Genomic DNA, 12,977 nt, shown 5'->3' on the forward strand with positions numbered 1-12,977 from the left:
GGGCCTGTCGGCGCGGGGCGGGGCCTCAGCTGCACTTGCAGGAGCGCACGATCATGTTGGAGAGCTGCTCCACCTTGGGCTTGCGGCCCACGTAGTACACGATAGGCAGCGGCTCCAGCGCCTGTGGCACGCAGCACGGCGCTGCCGACGCGCCGGGGTTGTGCTGGTTGTACAGGGCCAGGACCTGCGGGCAGGAGGGTGGGGTCAGGGCCGGGGGTCGCGGGGAGGGTGCCCCCACCCCGCCAGCCGCTCTCCATCGCCCGTGTCTTATCTCACCTGGTTAGGTCTCAGCCACTACGTCTTCCTATTTCCCACTCTTGGCTGGGATCTCAATCTTTCTCTCTCCTTCCACCTTCCTAACTCTACCTATCAGTCTGAGCCCTCCTGCCTTTTTTGTCTCTCATTATATCTCTCCTTTTCTTTCTCTTTCCATCTCCCTGCCTCTCCTCACCGCCCCACCCCTGCCCCCACCCCACCCCCACCCCCGACCATCTCCGTGAATCTCTCGAATCTCTTATGTTCTTCCGCGTCACGTCTCTAACAGCCTGGGCCTGTCTCTAGCTTTTCTCCCATCTCTTCATCACCACCCCTCCAATCTCCGTGTGTCTCTCCTTCTCCCCATCTCACCACTTCATCTCTGGTTTGACTTCTCTCCCTCCCCGCCCTGGGTCCCTGCTACTTCCAGCCCGGGGTGCCAGACGCACCTTGCTGTACTGCGTGTCCAGGCTCCAAATGTAGGGACAGGGCCCGAGGCAGAAGTTGGCATGGTAGCCCTTGGGCTCGTGGATCCACTTCCAGCCCAGGTCCTTGCGGAAGTCAATGTAAAGCTGCCGCACACAGCAGTTCTTCTCCGCGGAGCTGCAGGCAAGGGGGGGAGGAATCCAGGTCAGGAGGACCCATGCCGCTCCTCCCCAGGTGTCTGTTTGTTTCACTCCTGATTTCCGCCCCCCCACGGCTGCGTCATGGTCTCCCTTGCACCCCCTGGGATAAAAGCAGCAACAGTCTGAACATCGCTAACACTGATAAAGCACTTCCTCTAGTCAAGCCCTGTGCAAAGAGCATCATGATAAACAGTATCTCATGCAGTACTCAGAGCAAGCCTGTAAGAAGCCAAGTGACCATCCACAGGGATGGCTAAATAAATCATGGGGCATCCACACTGGAAAGTGAAAACCAGTGCAGCCCCACATGTACTGATGCATTCTATGTGTGCAACAAATGTTTATCGAGCTACTGCTGGGCTGGGATCGAGGACTCAGTACAGTCAATTAGTCCTTGCCCTCTGGGGACACATGCTAGAGACTGCCATATCGCTCCTCTGCTCCGAACATGGCTCCGTCTCACTCAGGACAAAGGCCTGAAGTCCTCGCCATGAACCGCAAGGCACTACTGGATCTGGCTGATCCCGGCTGCCTCTCCACTCTCACTGTACTCCTGCATCCTCACTGTCCTTCAAACAGTCCTACCCCAGGGCCTTTGCACTTGCTTGCTATTCCCATAGATATCCTCTCTGGCTCATTTCTTCACTTCATTTAAATGTCTGTTCAAATGTCCTTCATTCAGGGAGCCTTAACTCTTAGAACGGCCTGGCATGCAGTAGGTGCTCAATACATAGTCAAATGAATGTTATCTCCTCAGAGGGTCCCTTCCTGGACCATCCTATCCAAAATGCCAATCCAAAAGATTGTTAATTCCACTCCGTGTAATAACAGCATTGCAGGTGTGCAAGAAAATACAAAATTTTAAGTGGGACAAAATTTTAATACCCGTGGAAGCTAGATGAGAGTTCATTACACTATCCTGGTTGCTTTCATATACATTTGAAATTTTCCATAATAAAAACATTTTAATTGGAATAGGAAAAAGAGTCCCCAATGTCTTCCTTTCTGTCTCTTCCCTCTGATTAATTTTCCTTCTTAGAACTCATAGCCACCTGCTCTTTTATTTGAGATCCATTTGTTTGTCTGTTGTCTTTCTCTGAGGACAGGACTTTTTGTCTGTTTTGCTCCCTAATATCCCCAGAGCCTACAACAGTGCCTGGCACGCAGTAAGCACTCTGCAAATATGGGGTGTATAAATTAATTGCTTAATATGTTAGGTTTATTAAAAGCAAGTCGAAGAATAGTGGTGTATAAAATGCCACCGTTCTGGACTCGCAATCTCTGTCCCATGCTCGGATGCAAAGGCCGGTCCCCCTGACCTGGCGCCCAGGCTTCTGCTTGTTTGAAAGGAGCTGGGAGATTTTATGTGCAGGCCTCTGGGGCTATGGCTGAGATGGGCAGGGAGCCTGGCAAAAAAGTTTGACTCATGGGATGCCAAGAACATTTTATGTTTCGCATTCCTAACATATGAAAGAAATACTATGCAAAGCTACGGTTACCAGATGACCAATATTCTGTTTTGCATAAAGTGACTGGAAGGAACTATATTAAAATGTTGACAGTGACTTTTAATATGAGGTATAATGGGTAATATCTCTTATATTTATATTTCTGTGACATTTATATTTAGTATAATGGGTGATAGCCTTCTGTTTTTTCCAAATTCTCGACAGTGGATATTGTGTTACTTTTAGAATCAAAAAAAATTTTTAAAGAAAAAAATGCAGTCTCCCACCCCTCAAGAAAATGAGAATACCATTTGGACAAAATAAAAATATATATGGAAATGTATAAGCGTCTCCCGCAAAAACTCTCTGGTAGTTTGACCCAAATATAATAGAAGTGGCTGCCTCTTCAGAGAGAGGTTGGTGGGTCACAGCTGGAAGGTCTCTGAGAGCCTTTCTAGGTTTGGTCCTTCGCATGTATTTACCTGTTCAAATCATAATCAATAGAGAATTCGTCAATTGATTTCACAACTCTGCAAGGCAGGCCTCATTATTATTTCCATTTGAAGGATGAAGAAACAGCCTCAGAGAAGAAGAATGTTGCCTGCTCACATACAGTGTGTAAGGCATAGTGCTCGGGGCCAGGTTCACAGCCGACTCTGTGCCAGCCCAGAGCCTGTGACCTCATCAACCGTGTCAGCTCAAGCAGAGGGGAAAGAGATGACGACACAGGATCTCCCCAGGACAAGACAAGGTCCTTCCAAGAGCCAAAAAGCCCTGAAAAGGGAGTCAGGCTACGGATCCCTGAGCTCTGCCTCGTGCATCCACAGTCTGGTTAGGCCTCAGTTTCCCCCATGAAAGATGCGGGCAATGTTGGATCGAATAAGGTGATGATAACCTGAGGGCCAAGGAGGCATCGGGAGGTCTACGTATGTAGGCTCGGCGGGGTCCCAAGTCCCCCAAACCATATGCACATGTGTGTGTATGTGTGCACACATTTCTGAGGGAGAAGGTTCCTGGCTTTTGGCTTCTCAAGGGGGTCCTGGACTCACAAAAGTGGAAGAACCACTGTCCAGAATAATCTTTCATTTCTGGTCCAACTCTGGCTGGGGTTCTGAGGTCCTAAGATTTGGATTGTCCGTGATTCTATTACCCAGCTCAGCCATTCTCCACATGGGGTTCAAGAAGGATCAGCAGCAGCATTGCCTGGGAACTTGTGGGGAATGAAAATTCTCAGGCTCCACCCCACACACCTGAATCAGAAACTGGGGGTGAGGGACAGCAGGGCAGATTTAATAAGCCTTTCAGATGACCCAGTGACATGCACAGTCTGGGCCCTCACCGAAGCTCTTGGAAACCCTCAAACACACACAAAAGCAGAAGATACTGAATTGAACCCTCATGTCTGTATTGCCCAGCTTCGACTCGGCAAGTCCTGGCCAAACTCACTGTATCTCTACCCCGACCCACTTCCTCTCCCCCGTTATCGTTTCACCCACAAATAATTCCATATGTATCTCCAAGAAATTCAGGACTATTTCAAAACATAACCACAATACCACATGAGAAAAATTAACAATAATTCCTTGATATCGGCAAATATCTCGTTAGAGCTCCCATTTCCCCAACTGTCTCATGTCTTTTTTTAAAAGAGTCTGTAAAAAAGAAAGATCCAAATAAGGTCTACGCATTGCAGTTGGTTGATATATCTCTCAAGATTCTTTTAGAAATCTACAGAACCATGTCTTTGTCTATTCCTGTCCCCTGCATTGCATCCGTTGATAAAAATGAGTCAGGTTTCCCGCAGTCTAGGTGTCGCTGACTGCACGCCTGTGGTGCAGTCACGTGCTTAACACATTCCACGCTCCCTATATTTTTGGAAAATTGGTAGTTGGCTCTATCTTCTCGATCAACCTCAGGTTTGATTTTTTGGCAAGACTTCCTAGGTGATATTGGGTCCCTCTCCATGGAGGCTCACAGGGTTGGCTGCCTATCTCTGTAATATCATTAGCAGTTGGCATTCAAGGATTCAATCCATTCTTTCAGAGGGTTGATGGGCTGAGGGTAGGATCTGGTGGTGAAGGAGCGGAGCTGACTTTCCAGCAGGGGAATAGCATGTGACAAAGCCTAGAGACACCATCAAAGTATTAAGCAGGGGAGGGATGAGATCAGATTATCATCCCGGATTCTCAACATTCTGACTCCGAATTTCAACATTCTAGAAATCTAGACTTTTCGCAGACTACAATAGTCCAGCATGTCAAGATTCTAACACTCCGAAGGCTTTTCCAGCTTTCTAGGAGTCCCACATTCCAACTCTCGAGGATCTTGGCATTCTTGAATTCCAATATTGCAATACGGCATTCCAACATTCCACAGTTCTGAGCCCATCACTCAAGAGGTCCAAGCTGCCACTTTCTAAGATCTCAGCCTTCCAAGAATCTAACATTCCAGCATTGAGCCCCGACGCTCTAGGATACCAAAATTCTGGCTTTCCCCAATTCTATTTGTGGATGCTATATTTTAACGCAGGAATCCACCATTCTGAGCCCAGGATTCGGGGACTCCAGTTAGCCAACACTGGAGATTCCAATCTTTCAATGGCACAGGAATCCAACTCAGGCAACGTTCCAATTCGGAACTCCCAAATTCGGGGCTCCCAACACTCCGTGAGTCCAACACTGTCAGACTGCAATAATTAACACTGAACTCTAGCATCCTAGAATCCCAACATTCTAGAACCTTAACCTGCCACCAACACAGATCTCGAACATGGCAGCCTTCCAAACTTGAATTCCCACATGCTCAGTGTTCAACATTCTAATCACCTCTGATTCCCACACACCAGCAGAAAAGCAACCTGCTCTGAACATTCTAGGACTCTCAGCTTGCACACCCCAGCGTTCTAGGACGTGCACCTTATCCTCCGAGCCCTCCAAGCGGAAGGGGACACCAGCCCAAGCATGACACCAGCTAGGTGCCCACCCTACAGTGCCTAGTCAGGCCACCGGGCCAGAAGGCGTAGGTCTTCACCTGAAGCAGTAGTTGGTGTCCAGGGCTCGGCGGTGCCGGGAACTGTGCAGGTGCTGGGCTCTCTCCAGAGGGGTGGCCATGAGGAGCAGGAAGGGCCGGTTTATGCCATGAATGGTGGCCAGGTCACCCCGGCGGCCCGTACTGATTCCTGTTTCAGTTTGGGTGTCAGAAGGTGGTGGAGGCGGGGTGGGGGTTGGGCGACAGGTACACACACACTCTCAGGTGGACGAATGGGGGGACAGGCAGGGGGAGGAGGGGTCACACATACGTGCACGCACTGCGCATGGCACCGGGACAGAGGGGTGGGCCTCACCATTGATTTCCACATGAAGTATGTCATCTTTGTTGTCACAGGAGCAGTGGGCACTGAGGCGAAAGCCCTCAATTTCCCCTGTGGGAGGGAGAAGCGGGGAGCCAGGGTGAGGGTGTGCTCACCCAGCCCCTGAGGGTGGAGGAAGGAAGAAGCAAACACCATGGGGCTCCTTCCTGCCCCTTCCCCTGCCTGCCCGCTCTCTGGACCCTCTCCCTCCAGTTCTTTGCCTTGCTGCCTCCTCCTCCTCAGCCTCCAGCTCAAACGTCACCGCCTCCAAGAGGCCCTCCAGGATGCAGGCCCTACCCCCACTGTGACATCATTTTATTTTCTCCATAGCACTGACCCCCTCAGACATTTGTATTTGGCCCTTAATTTCCTTCACTGTTCTCAATGGAGAGCAGGATGCTCGGGGTGGGGGGGCAGGTAGGGATCCTCGTCTTGTTCCTCATAGGGCCTGGCCCACAGTCATAAAAACAGAGATCTACAGATCGCGCACTGGGCACCAGGCTTGTTCTAAATGCTCAGTGGGCGTTATGTCCTTTAACCCTCACCAAAGTCCCCCATTTTACAGCTGAGGACGACGCCCAGGCATAGAGAAGAGATGACTTGCCCGAAGTGGGAGGAAGCAGGGCTGGGGTGCGCATACCCTGCAGGGCAGCTGAGGGAGAAGGGCTTCCTCAATGAAGGAGTGATTTTCTATGTGCTGGGCCCTATACTGGGTGCTCTGGACTCAGCAATGACCAAACAGGCCTTTGTCCAGCAGCCCCGGACACTCCTTCTAGGACCCACCTGCTCTCTAAGCCCCATCTTTTCATCCAGCCAAACCGCCACTGAGTCTCAACACAATCACCCTCGCCCAGGAAACCCTCCCGGACGCCACCTCCAGATGGGTTTAGGTGTCTGCTCTGGGCTCCCCGATCCTGGCCCTGGTCATTCTGGTCATCACCGCCAGCTAGGACTTTAGCAAACCTTAAGTGTCTGAAAGTGACCATGGGCCCCAGGAGGACAGGACCTAGAAGTCGTCTTGGTTATCACTGTGTCCCCTGTACTACTGTCACAGGGCCAGGCACACAGCAGGGAGCTACTGGCACTTATTGAATGGAGCCATGAACAAGAGGGAGACTAGGAAGAGACATGTGGGTGCTGCGGGTTCAGCCGGGACAGGACAGACACCATCCTCTTCCGGACGGGTCAGATGTGGCAGGCTGTCGCCGGCACAGCCTGTTCCTCTGCCCTCAGACATCAGCTCCGATGTCCCCTCCTCCAGGAAGGCCTCTTTGGCCCCAGGCTGGGCATGCACCTCCTCTGACTGGGCTCCCCACCGCAGGCCTGCCCACTCTGGGTCATTACTACCTGGTTTACAGGTCTTTCATTCCCTTCCCCCACCCCAGCAATGAACCACGAGTTCTGTGAGGGCAACAATGGTGCTGTTTGGTCACTGCTGTGTCCCCAGGATCACCCAGCATAGAGAGGTGCTCAGGAGATGGATCAACTCATTCATTGCTGGGGTCTGAGTGCCTGAGAGGGCCAGGTCTCAGCTATCTGGCACCAACATGGGGGGCGGGGTGCTAGGTAGGGTAGCTCAGGGACAAACAATGGGGTCGACCCCATTGCAAAATAGGGGTGGAGCAGAACATCGGTCCTCACCTTTGTGACTCAGCCACTGCCGCACTACTCCAGTGACCTCAAAGGACAGCCACTCAGGCGTGTCGCTGGGGGCCAGGAGCTGGTTGCTGAGGTAGCGCCAGGAACCGTTGCTGTATTTCTGGGGGATGATGAATGAGAGGAGAAAGATGGTGGGTAGATGCTGCCATGTACCCCCATGATCATTGACCACACCTCCCGCTTCATGTGCTCCCTCTAAATGGGCCTTAGACAGTCCCTCGAACGGTCCCCTCCCAGAGGGTCCCAACAGAAGAGGAGGAAAGAGCTCCAGTACGAAGGGGCTCCAGGCGGCAGGGTCAAGGCACCCGAGCGCTCAGCCTTGGCCCCTGCCCCCCATCGGGGCCGTGGAAATTCCCTTCCCTCTCTAGACCTGTTTTCTTGCTGGTGAAACACCAGGCCCCTTTCGGCCTGGAAAGCTCACAGTGCTCAGATTCTCCTGCAGACGTCCTGGGCTTCACTCAGCATATAGTTCTGCAAATCTGACACCCTGAATTCTGAGTCTCTAACTTTCTAGGGGCTTATGTTAGAAATTACTCTGTAACTCCAGGGTCTGACAGCACCTCAAGGATTACACAGTCAATGAGCCCGAGAAGTTCTGAGAGTAATATTCTGCAAATCCAGGAGTCTGACATGTCACAGACCTAGAAGCTGCAGACGCCTGACATCCGTAGGGAATGACCCTATGGGGCTGGACAGAAGGTTCCAGGGCCAGCAGCATAAAGCTGGATTCTCTAGACTCTGCGAAATTAACACCAACGTTCCCCTGTAAGAGTCTAACGTCTCCCATCAAAGCCAAAGCTCCATGTAACGTGGATTCCAGGTCACATGACCTTCTAGAGACGCTGGCCTGTCTGAAGGCCCCGATCTTCCTGAAGACTCCAAATCTTCTAGAACACAGCTATCCAAGAGACCTCTCTGTTCTTTATCTGCGGCGTCTAAAATAGTTACTGACCCCATGTGACTATGGCCTCTTGAAATAGAGCCAGAAAGACTGAGGAATTGAATTTTTGCTTTCATTTAATTTTCATCAACTTCAATGGCCATCCGTGCTAGTGGCTCTCATATGGGACACAGTCAGTTTCTAGAGATTTCAACTTTCAAGAGTCCTGCATCCTAGAATCCAATTGCTAAGATTCCGGCCTTTAAGTGGTTAACATTCTAGGGGGCCAGGAGTCTGAAGTTTCAGAGCGCCCTCTGATCCCATGGTCCGTGTGCCTCCATCCTGCAGGGTCCGTCTGTGTGCACCCTGCAGTGCCCCGCAGTCCAGATGCCCCACCTAGCCTGTGCCCCACCTGGTACAGCTCCACATGCTGCTCCACTTTCAATTTGTGCCTCTGCATACGCAGCTCTGCTCGGGAGAGCAACTCGGGTTCCGACACCGCTTCCCGGAGCTCAGACGTGTTGAAGAACATGTATATGCTGTGTGAATTATGCTTGTATGTCTCGTAGATTTCTAGGCAGAAGGAGCAGAGAAGGGGGACGTCAGGGGTGTGGCAGGGGCGGGGGAGCTGGTACACCCCAAGTCTAAGAGCGTGGGCTCCAGAGCTGATAGCCCTGGGTTGGAGTCCGATCCTGACCCTTTTAGCTATGTGACCTTGGGTGAATGCTTTCTTTCTCTGGATTTGCTTCTTCCTCTGCAAAACAGTCCTAATCACTCTTCTCTCTCATCACTTGTAAAGGAACCACTCAGTACAGGCTGGCACCAAAGGTGTCTCCTCTGCTTGCTCAGGCCTCCCTAGCGCTTGGAGTCTCAAATGCAAGTTAATGACAGTGTACAGTCAAGGGCATCTGGAGCAGACCATGCCTCTGCTGCCTTTCAGCTCGGTGACCTTGGCAAGTCACATCCCTCCCGGAGCCTCAGGTTCCTATTCTTTGGGAAGCGGCAGCCACATCGAGCTCCTGTCTTCCAACCTCGGCTCTCCTAACTGAAGCGCCGTGTAACTCTGGGCAAGTGAAATTACTCTCTCTGTGCCAGATTCTCACCTGTAAAACAAGGACCGATGACAGAATGAGGGTGTGAAATGAGATGACGCAGATAATGCATGTAGCACAGAGTCTGCACACAGTGCTCACTCTACTATGTTAAACTGCACTCACTACTTGCCTATTCAAAGCACTTCGCATTTAAACTTCACAACAGCCCCATGAGGAAAATACTATTATTATGCCCATTCTATAGATGGGGGAACAGAAGCACAAAGAGATTAAGTAATTTGCGACAAGGTCACATAGCTAGGAAGCTGCAGAACGGGATTCAAACTCAGGCAATCTGGTTCCAGAGACTATGATCTCAACCACTAGGGCTATGCCGCCTCCCTGCTCATGTGATGATGATGATGATGATGATGATGATGATAATGATTAATTGCTTCCTCCCTCAGCTGAAAAGGCCAAGTTCATTCTAGGTAGGAATGGCTTAGGGGTGGGGAAGAAATTAGGAAGAGTGTTCACTAGTCTAGGAAAAGTTCCGGGTTAGGGTTGAGGAGGCAGAGCACAAACTCCCAGATCAACTGGGGCAACTGCAGAAGGGGTAGGGACATGGAGACAAGATCTGCTGAGAACGGTAAGAAGAAATCCCTTCTGCGGGGCCCCCTCCCCTACTCCTCCCCACTCCAGCCGGGCCAGCCTCTCCCCGCAGTAAGCCCTATCTTGACCCAGCAGTTACTCAGCAACCCCCAGAGGAAGGGCAGAGGCAGGCGGGGAGACAGATAGGGAGGAAGAGAGAGAGCAGGGGCAGAGACCGGCAGGAGAGAGGGAGAGACCGCAGAGATGGGGAGAGGCGGGGAGAAGGTGCTGGAGAGAGAGAGGGAAGAGAGGGAGAGTCAGACACTGGGAGACCACACATGGGCAGAGACTAATGGGGATGCAGGAGAGATGGAAAGACAAAGATGGAGACACATTGACAGACACACGGGAAGAAGAAACAGAGGGTTTGGGGGCAGATGGAGGCAATCCGGGAGGAGAAGGCTGAAGGTTTCAGATGTGTTAAAGAAATCTCTACACCTAGGGTGAAGCGACGACGGAAGAGGTGAGATGAGACGCACATGTGGGTGGGGACGAGCGTCGTTTGGCTGGAGACACAATTGGGCGTACTAAGGGGCTGGTGACCCACAAGTCCACCGCCCAAGAGGGAAAGTGAAAGGAGGCGGATCGCCTCAATCCTCCGGGCCACTTGGGACGGACGCCTGGGTCCCTGCGCGGGCGCCGATCGGGCGGGCCCAGCGGTAGCCCCGCCCGGAGCTGGGGTGAAGAGGGCCCGAGTCGCCGCCGCTGCGAGGGCGGGGACGGGACCTGCCTCGTCTCGCCCCAGGCTCCGCGCGCGATCCCCGCCCCCCCAGGGCACGGGAAGGAAAGGGAAGGGAGGGCGGGCGGGCGAGGCGGCCGGACGCTGGGGTTTCCCCAGCCTCCTGGAGAGGAACTGGCATTTTGGGGTCCAGACTCTCAGCCTTTAGCTCTGCGGGGTCCTCCTCTCCTCTTCCGGACGCGCAGCTCCTCCCCCCGCGCGTGGCACCCACGTGGGGCTTCCTCACCCACATCTTGTGGAGTCGCACCCATCCACTTCTCCCCCTGCGGCTAGATTCCTCGCTCGGCCCAGTCCCTTCCATCCCGCGGCGTGAGGGGCTCGCCGCTGCCGGCAGGGCACGGTTGATCTCTCCTCCGCTCCCCTCCCGGTCCGCCTTTCCCACGCTGGAAACCCCTTCCCACGACCCAGTGTTCTAGGTTTCCTGGGGTCTCGCTGCCTCGGCTGGGCTTCCTCCTCGCACGTCCATGTGCGAAATACTCAGGGCACCTCCGCGGGCATCCCCTGGGGGTCCGCTTCTCTCTCACTAGCTTCCCCCTCCCTACGACTTCGCGCCCCTTTCTTCCCCGCATTTTTCACCCCCTCGCCGCCCCACTCTCTGTCCCCTCAATCCCGCGTGCTCCTGGCACCTTCTGCAAGCTGGTCCACTCTCCATTTTCCGGCACCTCCAGGCTTCGCTTTACCTAGTTTTTCTGTCCTTGAATCTTCTCGCCTCACTACCCCGAGCTCTGCGTCCGCTTTCCCCACGGCCTCTCCCTGCTCCAAACTGGGGTCTCCGCTTATCGCAAAGCGCGATCCCTCTGTGCAGCCCCAGCCCCATGACCCCCGCACTCTAGTGCAGCCTGTAGCGGAAAGCCTTTTTCTACCCCTTCCCCCAATCGCTTCTCTCCCTCCAGGGGACTCCCCCCACGATCCCGCATGTTCCTGTCACTCCAGAAGCAGTCCACTTCGCTCCCTCCTCTTCAAGACCAGATACGGGGGTTAGGGGGGAGGGGGAGGGTGGGAGCGGGTAGGGGGCTCAGCTCTATCCTCTTTGGGATCCTCTCCCACGTTCCGGCGCCCCGGGGGTCCTCTTCCTCCAGTCAGTTTCCTCCGCTAGTAATTTCCTCCCCCTGACCCCTGCACGCCGGCGCCCCCTGGGGGCTCCCTTCCAGGGTCCCCGGCCCTTCCAAGCTCACTGTGGCTGTTTTCCACGGTTAGCACGCGGGTGACCTCCTTGGCGTAGTAGTCCGCCTCCGGTTCGGGCTCCGGCTCTGCGCTCTCCCCGGCCACCCGGTCACGGGTACTGTTGTAAAGGGCCAGCACGGACTCGGGCAGCGGGCCGGGCGGCACCTCCCCCTGACTCGGGGGACTGGCGAGTCGCAGCTTGGATAGGATCTGGCCGCGGATGGCCTCGATGCGCTTCCTCTTCACCAGCTCCATGTCGATGGTCTTGCAGGTGGATAGTCCGGCGGCCGGCCGGCCAGGCGTCAGCACTAGTAGCCACAGCAGCGGCAGCAGCAGCGGCAACAGCCGCAGCCCGGAGGGCGGCATGGGGGAGGCAGCGCCCCCCGGCACTGCGGAGAGCGCGAGCCGGGCTGGGCTGGGAACAGGGAGGCCCCGCCCCTACAGGAGCTGGCTGGGGGTCTCCCTAGGAAAGGTAGGAGGGCCTAGGGGGTAGGGTGGGAAGGTTGAGGCCCTCGAGGAGAATGGAGAGGAGACTCTGGTGGGTGGCTTCTCGGTATCCCACGGGAAAACCCGAGATGGGCGCGATCTAGTACCAGAGGTGGGTGGTCCTGAATAGGGGAGCTGAGGCAGGTCTAAGAGAGATCCGGTCTCCCGGATCCCGGAGGAGAAGGGTCCTTGGACGCGTAGAGGCTCAGGAGAGAGGCCGGGATATGGGGCGTGCAGGGGGGTGCGCCCGAGGTCTTAGGGTCGGGTCTTCGCGGGAGTCGGGTTTGTGGTTCCTGAGGGCTGGTCCGCAGTGGGGGCGCCTGGGGGACGACGTGTAGACAGGGAGGGAGCAAGCGTCCGAGGCGGTAAGGGGGCAGTCTGGGGTCCCCAAGTCCTGCCTCCTCGCCGGGTTGCGCCGCGCCAAGCGGTCCCCGCGCCTCCGGCTCCCAGCGGCAGCGGAAAAGTCTCAAAACTTTTTTTCCTCTTCTCCCAACTAGCTCGTCCCTCCTCCCGCTCCTCCTCCCCCTCCTCCCCGCAGTGGCGGCGGCGGCGGCGGGGGCGGCGGCGGCTCGTCTTAGACTCTGGGGCCTCGGGCTGCTCCTCGGCGGCTCCTTCCTCCGCTCCCGGCCGAGGCCGGCCCCGCGGGTGGCTCTGAGCCGGGGGGGTGCCCCGGAGGGGGCGTCCCC

The 12,977-nt window shown here is 54.6% G+C and overlaps 1 protein-coding gene across 1 annotated transcript in view; it reads right to left on the reverse strand.

The window, feature by feature from the left end:
- Positions 1-12,977, reverse strand: part of TGFB1 (transforming growth factor beta 1) — a 29,730-nt gene extending 16,753 nt beyond the window's left edge. The window contains exons 1-7 of the mRNA XM_011383629.1: positions 11,817-12,977; positions 8,630-8,790; positions 7,320-7,437; positions 5,673-5,750; positions 5,360-5,507; positions 705-858; positions 1-184 (exon numbers count right to left, since the gene is read on the reverse strand). Of these exons, the coding sequence (XP_011381931.1) occupies positions 26-184; positions 705-858; positions 5,360-5,507; positions 5,673-5,750; positions 7,320-7,437; positions 8,630-8,790; positions 11,817-12,171 (1,173 nt within the window). The 5' untranslated portion in view covers positions 12,172-12,977 and the 3' untranslated portion in view covers positions 1-25. The remainder of the gene's footprint in view (positions 185-704; positions 859-5,359; positions 5,508-5,672; positions 5,751-7,319; positions 7,438-8,629; positions 8,791-11,816) is intronic.

This window comes from Pteropus vampyrus, unplaced genomic scaffold, assembly GCF_000151845.1.
Source record: "Pteropus vampyrus isolate Shadow unplaced genomic scaffold, Pvam_2.0 Scaffold534, whole genome shotgun sequence".
In the NCBI taxonomy this organism is placed as follows: domain Eukaryota; kingdom Metazoa; phylum Chordata; class Mammalia; order Chiroptera; family Pteropodidae; genus Pteropus; species Pteropus vampyrus.